Source organism: Oryzias melastigma, linkage group LG13 (assembly GCF_002922805.2).
Source record: "Oryzias melastigma strain HK-1 linkage group LG13, ASM292280v2, whole genome shotgun sequence".
Lineage (NCBI taxonomy): Eukaryota > Metazoa > Chordata > Actinopteri > Beloniformes > Adrianichthyidae > Oryzias > Oryzias melastigma.
In genome coordinates this window covers 4559579-4574655 of record NC_050524.1, presented here as the reverse complement: position 1 = coordinate 4574655, position 15077 = coordinate 4559579, and the positions used below count along the sequence as shown (strand labels likewise).

Genomic DNA, 15077 nt, shown 5'->3' with positions numbered 1-15077 from the left:
TGGAGACCAGTGGATTGTCAGTGTGTCCAACATGGAGCTGATGTTTGGCTCCATGACTTCACTCTGATTGGATCATTCATCTAGAATTCTGTTGCAGCTGCTGGAGGACAACATTGTCACTTTTGTGAAGAAGGAGCTGAAGAAGATCCAGAAGTTTCTGAATCAGAGGGAGGATGAGGAGGAGGATGAAGATGAAGAGCAGAGGAGCAGCAGAGAGTCACTGATGAAGATCACAGAGAACTTCCTGAGGAGAATGAAGCAGGAGGAGCTGGCTGATCAACTGCAGAGCAGTAAGAGGATTTCTCTGAAGGTTTCAGCTGCTGATAAATGAAGATTTGCTGATATCTAAACAAATGGAACCACATGGATTCAAACCCTCATCATTCAGGCTGCAGAGAGTTTATTTACTCTGTTTGTTGTCTTCATTCAGGATCTGCTGCAGTTTGTCGACATAAAGTCCAATCTGGTCTGAAGAAGAAGTTCCAGTGTGTGTTTGAGGGAATCTCTAAAGCAGGAAACCCAACCCTTCTGAATGAGATCTACACAGAGCTCTACATCACAGAGGGAGGAACTGGAGAGCTGAATGAAGAACATGAGGTCAGACAGATTGAAGCAGCATCCAGGAAAGCAGACAGAGCAGAAACCAGCATCAGACAAGAAGAGCTCTTTCAACTCCCAGCTGGAAGACAAGAACCAATCAGAACCGTGATGACAAAGGGAGTGGCTGGCATCGGGAAAACAGTCTTAACACAGAAGTTCACTCTGGACTGGGCTGAAGGCAAAGCCAACCAGAACATCCACTTCACATTTCCATTCACTTTCAGAGAGCTGAATGTGCTGAAAGAGGAGAAGTTCAGCTTGGTGGAACTTGTTCATCACTTCTTCCCTGAAACCAAAGAAGCAGTAATCTGCAGCTTTGAAGACTTCCAGGTCGTCTTCATCTTTGATGGTCTGGATGAGTGTCGACTTCCTCTGGACTTCCACAAGACTCGGATCCTAAATGACCCTAGAAAGTCCACCTCAGTGGGTGATCTGCTGACAAACCTCATCAGGGGGAACCTGCTTCCCTCTGCTCGCCTCTGGATAACCACACGACCTGCAGCAGCCAATCAGATCCCTGCTGAGTGTGTTGACATGGTGACAGAGGTCAGAGGGTTCAATGATCCACAGAAGGAGGAGTACTTCAGGAAGAGATTCAGAGATGAAGAGCAGGCCAGCAGGATCATCTCCCACATCAAGAGATCCCGAAGCCTCCACATCATGTGCCACATCCCAGTCTTCTGCTGGATCACTGCTACAGTTCTGGAGGATCTGCTGAAGAGCAGAGAGGGAGGAGAGCTGCCCAAGAGCCTGACTGAGATGTACATCCACTTCCTGGTGGTTCAGGCCAAAGTCAAGAAGGTCAAGTATGATGGAGGAGCTGAGACAGATCCTCACTGGAGTCCAGAGAGCAGGAAGATGATGGAGTCTCTGGGGAAACTGGCTTTTGAGCAGCTGCAGAAAGGAAACCTGATCTTCTATGAATCCGACCTGACAGAGTGTGGCATCGATATCAGAGCAGCCTCAGTGTACTCAGGAGTGTTCACACAGATCTTTAGAGAGGAGAGAGGCCTGTACCAGGACAAGGTGTTCTGCTTCATCCATCTGAGTGTTCAGGAGTTTCTGGCTGCTCTTCATGTCCACCTGACCTTCATCAACTCTGGACTCAACCTCATGGAGGAAGAACAACAGAAAAAGTCTTGGTTTTCTAAATTTTTTGAAAACAGTCCAGCCCAGTTCTACCAGAGTGCTGTGAATACGGCCTTACAGAGTCCAAACGGACACCTGGACTTGTTCCTCTGCTTCCTCCTGGGTCTTTCACTGCAGACCAATCAGAGTCTCCTACAAGGTTTGACGACTCAGACAGGAAGTAGCTCACAGACCAATCAGAAAACAGTCCAGTTCATCAAGGAGAAGATCAGTGAGGATCTGTCTGCAGAGAAAAGCATCAACCTGTTCCACTGTCTGAATGAACTGAACGATGGTTCTCTAGTGGAGGAGATCCAACAGTTCCTGAGTTCAGGACGTCTCTCCACAGATAAACTGTCTCCTGCTCAGTGGTCTGCTCTGGTCTTCATCTTACTGTCATCAGAAGAAGATCTGGAAGAGTTTGACCTGAAGAAATACTCTCGTTCAGAGGAGGCTTTTCTGAGGATGCTGCCAGTGATCAAAGCCTCCAACAAAGCTCTGTAAGAACTCTTATGAAAATCATCTTTAATGAACAAATTAATTTGACTGAAAAAACAAAAATTCCAATAACTGCTGTCTGTCTTTGTTTTCTTCAGACTGAGTGACTGTTTCCTGTCAGAGAGAAGCTGTGCAGCTCTGTCTTCAGTTCTCAGCACTCAGTCCTCCAGACTCAGAGTTCTGGACCTGAGTTACAACAACCTGCAGGATTCAGGAGTGAAGCTTCTGTCTGCTGGACTGGAGAGTCCACACTTTAAACTGGAGACTCTCAGGTCAGATTTCATTCAACTGTTTTTCTCTTTTTCAGAAGACATTGTCACTGTGCTCACCCGGCTGTGGCGGGCGGGGTTCTGTCCCATGGCTAAGTGCTGTGGGGTGTTGCCCTTTGCGTTCCGGGCTGGGTGGGCAAAGTGGCGATGCCCTATGTGGTGCCAAGCTACATTTTGTTTACTCAGTTTTTTATTCCATGATTTTACTGTTTTCATATGAAGGGTTGAGGCTCATACCAGGGGGATGCGGGGTGGGGCTAATGTGGGTTTCTTGGGTGGATGTTAGGATGATTAAGTGCATATGTCGGGTGGGTGTTGGGCGGAATTGAGATGGGGTGTTGGTATGATTAATGTACTGTATGCATATTGCTTGTTTCTTTATGTCTTGTATATTTTTAATTTGTTGTTCTCATTGTTTTTATGTGCAGCGCTTTGAGCTGCCTCAAGAAAATGGAAAGCGCTTTATTAATAAAAGTTGATTAATTGATATATGTCAATGAAGAAGAAACGGCAGACAAGTTGCACACAAGGTTAAAAAAAACAACAGTCTGCTAGAGTTAAAAATCCTGAATTTTCTTTACCTGGTAGTAACAGATGTTATCCTGGGTTTTTCACACCAGACTAAAAATGAGAACCTAACCAACAAAAAAAACATGAATCAATCACAGAACTGCAGATTTAAAAGGACAAACAATTGCAGCACATTTCTGACCCATAGAGAAGCAGCTCCTTATGAAAATGCGTGAGGAGGTCAACCTATGGTGGACTGATGGGTTTTTCCCACAGACCTGGTTCTGGTGCTTATTTACTGAGCTTGGATCAGCACCAGGTCTTTCATTTCACATAGTTTTTAGGTCGGCTTTTGGTTCTCAGTCCGTATGCTTCTAAAGACAAATCTTTGCTTAGATAGAAGAGCCTCTGCAGGTAGTTTTTATGCAAGACTGGGGGCGGGGCTAAAGGGTCAAAAGAAGCACTATGTTTGTAGTTCCACTCAATAACTAAACTTCATATTTTTAAAATTCATTAATTCAAAATCATATGCAGGTTTTTTTCTGATGACCACTGGGGACAGTGCTGATGCATTTTTCGCATTTTTCGCAAAACTGTGATGGGAACACTTTTTCCGAAATAAATGCCCTGCTTTGTATGAAGTGTCTGTCCTGAGTGCTGCACAGCGGGCGCCATGAGAGATCCAACAGCTTCACAGCTCTTTATAAGTTGTGCGTCATGCGGAATCACGCACCTCCTCCATAAAAAAATCTCCAAGATTTCATGGTGGCTTCATCTGTAGCAGCACTTTTGCAGCTTGGAGCCTCAGTAAGACGCAGAAGATTCCTTTGCCAAAGAGCGCGAGTGCTCTGGCAAACTTAATTGGAACTTGTCGTGTTTTCAAACAGAAAAAACGGTCCAGCAGCTCACTTGCTAGAATGTTTTTTTTTGTTGTTTTTTTTTTTTTAACTCTGAACAGGTTTCTCACGTGCACCTGAGACTGTCAATGGACTCGCTGCGCAGTATGTGCGCCCCAGATAGTGCTGTGAAGTCACCGGAATGCTCATTTTTAGTGAATCAAATAAAAAAAATACTTGATCTCATCCATCAGTGTTTTTAATGACTTTTAATGGGTAGGCAGGCAGGGCAGAGCAGGAGGCTGAGGAGCAGCAGGTCTTTGAGTTAAAGTTGTGCCGGTTGATTTGTTTCTTGCTTTTCTCTCTTTATTTCCTCAGCAGTCTTACACTGCTGGGGTTTTTTATGCTAGTTTGGGGTTGGGCCTTGGCAGTCTTTATTTGCGGTCTTGCTTTATTTCTTTTTGTTAGTTAGATTTCATTAGGCAGCCTTAGCAGGGAGCTAGATGAATAAATGAATGAATGAATGAATGAACGGGAGATCATAACAACACTTTCGATGCCTTTTATTGTATATCATGTTGTTCACCATAATCAGAACACACGATATGTAACTGCTGCCATTTACCATTTAAGTAACTGCTGTAGTCCAGCTGAGCTGAGGCTAAAGACCACCAAGTCACCAGTGTATCAGATGATCTACCACAGTACCTCCAACCATGCAGCCACTTCTACACCATTGTTTGATATTTTCCTCATAAGTTGAGTTTATTGTGTGAAGATGATTGATCTGAAACTGATCTGTTTCAATAATGATCTTGTAAATCTGATCAAACTCTGTTTACTTGCTGGAACTCCAGCTGTCATCACTGCTCCTGAACACACTTTTCTGTCTGATTTCAGGTTGGAGGACTGCAGTTTGTCAGAGATCGGCTGTGAAGTTCTGGGTGCAGTTCTGAAGAACAACACGTCCAAACTGACAGAACTGGACCTGAGCTACAACATCATCCAGGATTCCGGATTTCTTCATCTGCATGGTTTTCTGGAGAGTCCAGACTGCAGACTGCAGACTCTGAGGTCAGTAAATGAGCTGAACTCCCTGAAGGATGAGAAGAAGGTTTCAGGTGAAGAACTTTCTGATGTTTCACTGGAAGATTTTCTGAACATTTTCTGGATCATAGCTTGGAGTCAGTTCAGCCGTCTGATGAATTTCTCTACAACCTTTCCTTGATCCTATGACCTTTTCCAACAAGGTCAAGGAAAAGAGGAAAAGGAGACAGGAGGGAATGTTTCCACCATGCTGATGTGTCTCCTGCTTTTCTGTCTCTTCTTTACTTCCTGTTTCTGCTTCACTGCAGATCTACTTCCAGAATATCTGGAAATGACTGAAGGAAAACAAAGATCTCCAAACTCAAGCAGATCACTTTGTTTATAAATGTAAAAATCTTCATGTTGGTTTTAAAAAGAGGAAATTTGAGAAGGAATTTTTCCAAATAGCACAGAAAGGAACACCGGTAGCTCATCGTGTTTTATCTAAACATAAAAGCAGATTGATTTGTCACTTGATAAAGTTGATAACCAAATTGCAAATGTCCCTCCCTTTGTCCCAACATGAAACGACTGTCAACTTGTGACAAAGTCACATAGTAAATGTGAAATGTTGGAAAAAAAAAGAAGGTTCTACCAAATGTTCATGTTTTTTTTTTTATTATTATCTATATGTGTGCTTTGAAATGGTGTGCTGTATTTTGGGGATGCTGACTATTTACCTGGCGGGTGGCGAACCCACCCCGAAGGTAATTAAACGAGGCCGGACAGGTGCGCGGGAGAGGAAGACGAAGGCGGAAGACGCTCCATCCGCTGCGGCTGCATCTCCTCTCAACGCGCCAGAGAATCGAAAAAAAAGGGTTCCTTGCCCACTGGATTTTAATCGTGATCCCAACCTTTGGAGGATCCAGTACTAGGATGGGGGAACCACAGAGATCTGGTCTGGTGGATTATTACGCGCAATCGGAGACGGGCGCATCTCGAAATCAACCGGGCGCTGCGGCCCGCCGGTGAGACAGAGACTTTTTTTTGGTTATTGGGTACCCAAATATTTTTTGCTGGTTTTTTCGGTTGGACATTTAGAGACACTGTAGCCCTATCCATTACACGCGGGACTGTGAGGAGCGTTTCATGTAAAGAAAAATAAAACAACGCAACAACTGTAAATTAAAATAATGTTTTTTTTCCCTATGATTGAAACTGTTTGTAGAGTGGTATTGTTTATTTTTTACAGTTCATGAGTCAGATGTGTCATTGATCGAACCCGAAGTTTCTTTTCTAATAACAAACAGTATTTAAGGTGGTGTTTGTTACAAACTAGCTGTCAATCAAACATTGTGCTGCACTGTCCTTCATTGGAGTAGACTGTCAGAGAGCCAGGCTGGCAGTAATGACAGGTGGAGCTCAGTCACACCAGTAAACTGTAAAAAAGATTCATTATCGTGAAGAATAGAGAATTGACTTATGTTTGACTAATGTGAAAATGTGGTGGACAGAGCAACCAAAAATCAGGACAGGATGGGAAAAAATATGAAAAAAAGTGGAATATTGAATTTTTGTTTAAAGGTGTTTTAAATAACCACACTGGGCCCTTGAAAAGGTCAACTGAACCAGTGTTCTATTTCATCCCTCCTGACCGCCAGAGGCGGTGCTTCAAGCACTGGATGATCCTTCATGCGCATGCGTAGTTTGAGAATTTAATGACAACAAAGTCCCCTGTGACCTCCTGGTGACCCCACGTGAGGCTATAAAGTCACGTGGCTCCAGGAACGCAGCCTCAACTTCTTCTCGCTCGTTTGCGTAGTAGTTCCCGTGTTTGTCTCAACTGTGAGAACAGTGAGTTACCCTGTTGTAAATATTTAGAAAGATTGTGTATGTGTGTCTTGAAAACTGCCTCAAGCACATCCTGCCTAAGTATAAGCTGTCTTTGTGTTCAGCAGCTGGAATTCCCCTGTGTAAGTTCTGTGCTCAAAAACAATTCTTTATATGGATTAGTTGAAACATCCCATGACATCCCGTGACATCCCTTGTAAAATCGACCTTCTAGCAACAACTGACCTCATTACTTCGTTATGCCCATGTATGGACTTCCTATGTGCGTCAATAAAAGTGCTTGTATGGGTGTGACCAGCCAGAGAGACTCAAAGCAGAGACATGTGAGGAGGCTCCTCTGAACAGAGACTTTGTTTTGACTCTCTCCCTTTTTGCAAAAAGAATAAACACAAAGATGAATTTACAACTGGCCTGGCTCATGGACTTATAATATAGAAATCTTTCAGAGTCATTCTTGACATACACGTTCTTCCTGCTGCCGGTAGCCTCGTTACGGTAACGTCGGGGTTGTGAGTGCGTCTCGCCCTCCAGAGGCTGCGCAGGTAGTTTCATTGCGGCGTGCGGCTGCTTTGCCTTTTCTTTCCTTACAGAGGTGCGTGCTTGACCGGGTGTTCCTGCTTCCCCGGCTGCCGTGGTAGCGGGGCTTCCGCCCGTTCGCAGCTCTGCTGGTGGCCGCCCGGTGGCGTTCTCTGCCCGTGGGTTGGCCGCGCCGTCGTGCCCTGACTTCTGCTGGTGTGTAGCCTCCTTGGTCGGCTTCGGTGTTCCGGAATTCCTCGGCAGCCCGGTGGCGTTTTCTGCCCGTGGGCTGGCTGTTGTTCCTGTTGCGCATGGGCGCACCTACTCCTTCCATCTCCGCTCGGTGACTTTCTCAGTCATGAGTTGGCTAGTATTTATCTGCACTGAGCCTTGGCTGTTCTCACCTCTAGTGCTCACCTGCTGGACACAGATCAGTCATGTTGGCGTCTTTTTGCTGCGGGGACTGCCACGCCCCCATGCCGCATGGTGACGGACATGACCTGTGCCCCTTGGGCGTCGACCACCTCCGTGCGGGTCTGATGGCTGACGTTCTACCTCTTGCCGTGAGGGCTGATCGCTTGGAGGCCATGGAGGGGGCTTTGAGGGACTCGTCTCCTGGATCTGCTGAGTTACCTCCCGTACGGCTACAGTCTCGGAAGCGCTCTTCCTCGACGCCGCTACCTGCCATGGAGCCTTGCACCCGTTCGGAAGAGCCTGATGGTTGTTCCCTCACGGTTGAGGAGCTTTCACCTGAACTGGCCCAGATGAAGTCTCTCCTGCTGGCTCTGCAGGGTGATCGGGACCATGCCGGGCCCTCTGCTGTGCCCACTCCCGCCGAGCCCGAGGCTGATGTCCTGTCGGTGGTTGCTTCGGATTCCCTGTTTCGGGATGACTTTGATGCTGCCAGCCTTGGGGCTTCGGACTCTGATGCATCCGCGGCTTCCGCTGTGCGTGCGGCGTTGGCTCGTCTCCAGCTGGATGCTCCCCCTCCTCAGCCAGGACCCTCCAGCGCTTTCTTCCGTCGGCAGGGTGTTTCCTCCTCCTTCGCTGTGCCCCCGTCAGAAGAACATATCCGAGAATTACACGCCTGCTGGACCGACACGAAGGCGTTCTCACGTTTAACGTCCGATGGGCGTGCTCTGGCGGCAATGCATGAGGCCCCACGTTACGGTCTGGGTCGGATGCCTTCTGTGGAGCCTGCGGTGGCTTCCCTCATTGTAGCACCTGATGAGGCTTTGCGGCCCGACGTGCGGTGCCCGCGCCCTCAGTGACGACCTGCTCTGCCGGGCCTATGATGATGGTGCCCGTATGGGTCGACTGGGAAATTCGCTGTCTCACCTGCTGTTGGGTCTGGCCGCCTCCTTGGATGCTGTGCCCGTTGACGCTCCCACCCTAGGTTTGCTGGATGCGTCTCTGCAGGCGTTTGCCCTTATATCCCGCAAGCTGGGATGGCTACTTTCCACTCTGACGTCGGCTCGTCGTCAGGTATGGCTGGCGCAGTCGCCCCTGACTGAGACCTGCCGGCGGGTTCTACGAGGCGTCCCGGTGGTCCCCGGCGAATTGTTTGGCGCTGCGGCCCTGGAGGTGCTTGAGTGGACGGCCCTGGCCTCTCAGACACGGAGCCAGTTGGCGGGTCTCTATCGGCGCCCTGGTTCGCGGGGTTCTTCTTCGGCCACTCCCCTTGGCCGTGGTCTGCATTCTGCTGCAGTGACCTCTACGTTTACGGAGCCTCGCCGGCCAGCAACGGCTCCTGCTGCCCCCCGCTGTGACCGACCTCGGGACCGTTCTTCTGCTCCCTCGTCGCTCCGACGTCGCCCCTCCCGGCCCTCCAGAGGGCGTGGGGAGCTTAGGTGACATGGGTGGTCGGACGGTGGGCCCCTTTGCCCCGGAGCAGCTCGAATATTGGGCTGCGCACTGCAGGGACGCCTGGGTGCTTTCTACTCTCCTCCGGGGTTACCGGCTTCAGTTTCGCCGCCTTCCACCCTCCTCAGGCCCCGTCCGGGAGAGGCTTATATCTGTCCCGGCCGAGGTCGATGCTCTGGGCCTGGAAGTTTCCTCTCTCCTAACCAAAGGCGCGATTGTTCCCGTAGACCCCCGGCTGGATCCGGGGGGGGGTTTATTCCCGTTATTTTCTTGTCCTGAAGAAGACAGGCAATCTGCATCCCGTGCTCGACCACCGAGCTTTGAACATTTTTCTGAAACGCATCCCGTTCTGGTTGCTGAGGCTCACGGAGATGCTGCAGGCGATTGCCCCGGGCGATTGGTTTGTTTCCATCGACCTCAGCGAGGCCTACTTTCATGTCCCCATTGCACGTCCCCACTGGAGGTTCCTGCGCTTTGTCTTCGAGGACCGCCATTACCAGGTCAAGGTTCTTCCCTTTGGTCTGTCACCTTGCGTGTTTTCCCGCGGCTGCCCTGTCCCCCCTGCAGGCTCAGGGGTTGAGGGTTCTTCCTTACCTGGACGACTGGCTGGTCTGCGCCCCCTCTCATGCAGAGGTTGTTCGAGATGTTCGACGTGTGCTGGACCACGTGGGATGCCTGGGCTTCCGCGTCAACCTCGCAAAGAGCAACCTGGTTCCAACACAGGCCACTGTTTTTCTCGGCGTGTCTCTGGACTCTGGCCATGGCAGCGTGCCCCTCCCCTCGGCGGATTGACGATGTCCTCGCCTTGCTCGGGAGACTGCGCAGCTGCCGACGCTTGTCCCTCCTCCTACACCTGCAGCTTCTGGGGATGTTGACGGCGGTGTCTACAGTGGTTCCTCTGGGTCTGCTCACGCTTCGACCTTACCAGATGTGGTTGACTGGACTGCGCCTGGATCCTGCACGGCCAGCGCACCGACGACGCGTGCTGGTTGTTCCACCCCATGTTATGTGCACTCTGTCCCCTTGGGTAGACAGATCCTGGATCACTTGGGGGGTACGTCTGGGTTGTTTGCTGTCCCGGCGGGAGGTTGTCTACACAGATGCCTCTGCTCTGGGCTGGGGGGCGACATGGTGTGGCCAGATGGTGTCGGATCTCTGGTCTCCACTTCAACGCTAGGAGCACATCAATGTGCTGGAGCTGACTGCCGTCCACTTGGGGCTACGGCGTTTTCTGCCAATGCTACATGGCCGCCATGTTCTCGTGCGCTCAGACAATGTCTCCGTGGTCTCCCAAATCAACCACCTGGGAGGGACACGGTCGGTTCGTCTCTTACTGGTGGTGACTCGCCTCCTCACTTGGGCCGCCCCTCCGCCCCTCACATCGCCAGCCTATATTCCGGGGTCTGTGAATCGGGTGGCCGATCTCTTGTCCCGACGCAGGCTTCCACCGAGCGAGTGGCATCTCCATCCAGAGGTGGTCGAGCTCCTCTGGTCCGCTCTGGGCAGGGCGGAGGTGGACCTGTTTGCGTCTGCGACCACCACTCAGTGCCCCCTGTGGTTCTCCCTCGTGGACGACTCTGGGCACCTGGGCCACGATGCGTTAGCCCACGACTGGCCGGACGTCCTGCTGTACGCCTTTCCTCCGCTCCCCCCGATTTATCCCACCCTCCTGCGGGTTCTCCGGATGGGTCACCGGCTCCTGTTGGTGGCTCCCTTCTGGCCAGCGCGGATCTGGTTCCTGTTGCTGCGCAGGCTCTGTTGCTCCTCGCCGGTTCGCCTCCCCGACAGGCGGGATCTACTGTCTCAGCTGGGGGGTCAGGTTCTCCATCCCAACCCCAGTCGCCTCCAGCTGCACGCCTGGCTGTTGCAGGGACCGAGGTAGCCCCCGCTACCTTGGATGCTGCGGTGCGGCACACCGTGCTGAATGCCCGGGCCCCTTCGACTAGGCGCCTTTACGCGGATCGGTGGCGTCTTTTCGATGGTTGGTGTCGCCGGATGGGTCTGACGGAGGAGTCCTGTGAAGTCTCCTCTATTTTACGCTTACTCCAGGACTTGCTCGACCAAGGTCGCTCGCCCTCCACCCTGCGGGTGTACATGGCCGTCGGGGTGGATGGCGTCTCGGTCGGTCGTTGCCGCCTGGTCTCCCAGTTCCTTCGAGGTGCTCGTCGGCTACGTCCCCCCCCGTCGCTTGGTGGCTCCACTGTGGGACCTGTCTCTTGTTCTGGCTGCGCTCCGCTCGCCACCTTTTGAGCCTCTTCCGTCAGTTGACCTCAAGTGGCTCTCTTTTAAAACGGCCTTCCTGCTGGCTATGGCCTCTGCCAAGCGTGTTGGCGAAATCCAGGCGCTGTCTGTCGGTTCCACTTGCTTGCGATGGTCCCCGGATGGCTCAGGGGACTCTCTTTGGCCTGACGCGTCATTCATCCCCAAGGTGGCTGCGTCGCCCTTCTGCCACATGCCACTGCGCCTTGCCCGCGTCAACATCGGTGGTCCGGAGGGGTGTCTGTGCCCGGTTCGTGCCCTGCGGCGGTACGTGGAGGTGACAGTGGAGTTTCGCTCGACGGATCGTCTGTTTGTTTGCTTCTCTGGCCCTCGCAAAGGGCGGGCACTGTCCAAGCAACGTTTGGCCCACTGGGTTGTGGGTGCCATTCGACAGGCGTATGCCGTGCATGACCGCCCTGTACCAACCGGCGTGTCATGTCACTCTACCAGGGCTGTCTCCACTTCCTGGGCTGCTGCCCATAGAGTGCCGTTGGAGTCCATCTGCGAGGCCGCCTCCTGGACGTCCCTGGACACCTTCACCCGATGGATGGCGTCTTGCGGCTGTCGGGTACGCCGCCGTGAGTTGAGGTGGGGTTCGGTCTTCTGGAACCTCGGGACTTTGTTGACATTGGTCATCCAGTGCTTGAAGCACCGCCTCTGGCGGTCAGGAGGAATGAAATAGAACGAAGGTTACGCATGTTACCACGGTTCTATGAATCCCGGATGACCGCCAGAGCTCCTGGTCCCTCGGGTTCCTTTGTGTTCTCGCGAGAAACGTTGGGGCTGCGTTCCTGGAGCCACGTGACTTTATAGCCTCACGTGGGGTCACCAGGAGGTCACAGGTGACTTTGTTGTCATTAAATTCTCGAACTACGCATGCGCATGAAGGATCATCCAGTGCTTGAAGCACCGCCTCTGGCGGCCATCCGGGATTCATAGAACCGTGGTTACATGCGTAACCTTCGTTTCCCAACCCTGGTCCTCAGGGCACACTGTCCGGCATTTTTTTAATCCAACCCTGCTCAAACACACCTGCCTTTGATGACCGTCATTGTCAGGCTTCTGCTGAGCCTGATGATGAGCTGAATTAGGCGTGCATAAGCGGGGCAACATGGAAAACATGCAGGACAGTGTGCCCCGAGGACCAGGGTTGGGAAACACTGAACTAAAAAACAAGGAAACTCAGTAACATGAACAGAACTGACCTCACTTATTGGACACTAAAGGGGAACATATATAGTTGGAGATCAAACCACACAAGACACACAAGGAGGAACTGAAGTAGACAAACTTTAACTATAACTTTAACTATAAACAATATAGATTATACATTAATTTAACCTGCTAAATGTAAACTAAATCTAACATACAGTGACCCTTAAGAAATTGATGAAAATAACTAGAACTTTAAGAAAATTATAATAATCTACACAAACAAACAACCCCCTCCCCCTCCTCCTGGCTACAGAAAAGTCCAATCAGCTGCTTGCTGTCATGGTTGATTTCTATGGAGGAATTTTTCTGCCACCATATTTCAAGGAAAAGTCCCAGTTTTGAGATCCAAATTTTCTAAATTGCAAACAAAATGTAAAATGTTAAGAAAAAAATATCATAATTTGTACATAAAATATTTAATATTTGCTTTCTAAAACTTGTTTTTTTGCTTTCAAAAATATTTTTGCGTTTGTGTTAGGTTCAAACAACCTGAAACATTTCTCTGAAAGGAAGACAAGAGAGGGGTCACTTCTTAAATCAGATTTTACTTGCACAAGGAGAACAGACAGAGAATGTTCAAACCAGTCACCTCCCGCTCTGAAGATCTTGGTTCAGGGTTTCCATATTTATAACCTTTCAGGGGCGGTCTTATTTTATTTACATTTGCTGCTCTCAAGGTGTGGAAGGAAAAACAGCCTCAAACTGGTTCTACTATCATTAATGTCATAGTTCAATGCAATAGGTCTGCGTCAGCATCTTCGAGTATCTGTAATATGTCAGCCTCCAGACAGCCTTCAGCCTAGGATGACTGCATCCTTCCAGTTACCAGCTGAGCACGACCTCCAATGAGCAGAAGAGAAGAGAGGTTAAAATCATACAAAGCAAATATAAGATAAATGTATGTACAACTCTATCAGTTTGCAACACAAAGGTTTTTAAATGCGTAGTACCTCAACTCACTCTCGGCCCATCTTTGATTTTGCGCTCAATATTTTCTCTCAGGCTGTGTCCGAATTCCCCCCCAAATCACTATATAGTGTGTTCGCCATTATCTAGTGCTGTCCGAATCTACTAATTCCAAATCCCAGAAGTCTTTGCGAAAAACTAGCGTACATTGATGGTCACTAGATTAGAGGATTTTGACCACAATATCCGCGGTGGGCGTGGTGCAGTGGTAGGGCAGCTGCCTTGTGATTGGAAGATTGGGGGATCGATTCCTTGCCCGCCCATGTGTCAAAGTGTCCTTGGGCAAGACACTCCCCAAATTGCTTTTGGTGGGAGGTTGGCGCCAGTGATTGAAATGTTCGTTTTTATTCGACTTTCCCTTTGTGAAATCGATGACATCATATATGGTTTTTAGAAAAACAAAGGCAAAGTCGTGACCATTGTGTCTGAAATGCCTTTAAAATCCAGGGCACTATATAGTACTGCACTAAATAGTTTTCTAGTAGGAAGGGATTTGGGGGGGGAATTCAGACTCACAACCTCAGTTTTACGCTTGTGCCACCCCAAACAGCCTGCTGATTGGTCTAGATTCTATCCAATCAAATGTCTCTGCCTCGCATTGCCATGCTTGGAGACTGAGGCAGACTTTGGACTTTCTGTTGGTGAGTCTGTTCATCAGAATTCTACAGTCTTCAACCAATCTGGACACTTTCTCTTTGAGTAGAACTCAGAAGGAGCAGCAAAGCTCAAATATACAACAGGGTTCTGGATTTATTCATGTTTGTGTGTAGTGACCAGCGTGTTTAAAATGTCTTAAGCAGAAAAAAACATTTCAACATCATCTCCGTGCAGCCTCACGTTACATTAAATTACGATTATGATTTGTATGGATGAGCTATAGTTTTCCAACTCCGGAGCTTCCAGCTTTTCCTGGAGGAATGTTCTGCTGAACATTCAATTCAATTTTAATTCAATTCAATTTTATTTATATAGCCCAAAATCACAAAGAGAATTTGCCTAATTGGGCTTCATGCAGGTAATTTTACAGATGCAAAAATTAGTCATGAAATATGAACAATAGTTAAAAACTAAGACTAAATAAACTGGTTATCCCGGCCCTTAGACCCTCCCTCCCGGTGAGGAAAAACTCCTAAAAAAAACCTGAGTCAGGAAAAAAAGAAGAAACCTTAGGGATTCCCACATGAAGGAGAGATCCTATCCCAGGACGGACAGACGATACCAGAACTGTTAAAGAAAGATTAGCTTCTACAACTACGTATCTAAAAGAGTTCATTCAGATGGAGCTGAGGGACGAGTGATGATTAAGTCCATAGTCAAGATGAAGCAGAAGTGAAGTCCACGGCCAGGAGCAGGAGGACACACGTCCCAGCAGGAATCACTCTCACTCAGAGATGCAGGATGGTGTCGGGGGTGTGGTCCACGGCCAAGAGTGGGACCGTGGGCGATCCACCGGGGATCTGAAGAGAGGAGAAGTAAATGAGAATAGAGAACAGAACCCCAGAGCTGATCTGAAAAATAACCATGATAGAAAATCTAAATT

At 49.4% G+C, this 15077-nt stretch overlaps 1 protein-coding gene across 1 annotated transcript in view; it reads left to right on the top strand.

The window, feature by feature from the left end:
• Positions 1 to 220: 220 nt before the first annotated feature.
• Positions 221 to 15077, top strand: part of LOC118599483 (NLR family CARD domain-containing protein 3-like) — a gene marked incomplete at its 5' end in the record, with an annotated part of 25003 nt that continues 10146 nt past the window's right edge. The window contains 4 exons of the mRNA XM_036214685.1: positions 221 to 290; positions 431 to 2228; positions 2325 to 2498; positions 4742 to 4915. Of these exons, the coding sequence (XP_036070578.1) occupies positions 221 to 290; positions 431 to 2228; positions 2325 to 2498; positions 4742 to 4915 (2216 nt within the window). The remainder of the gene's footprint in view (positions 291 to 430; positions 2229 to 2324; positions 2499 to 4741; positions 4916 to 15077) is intronic.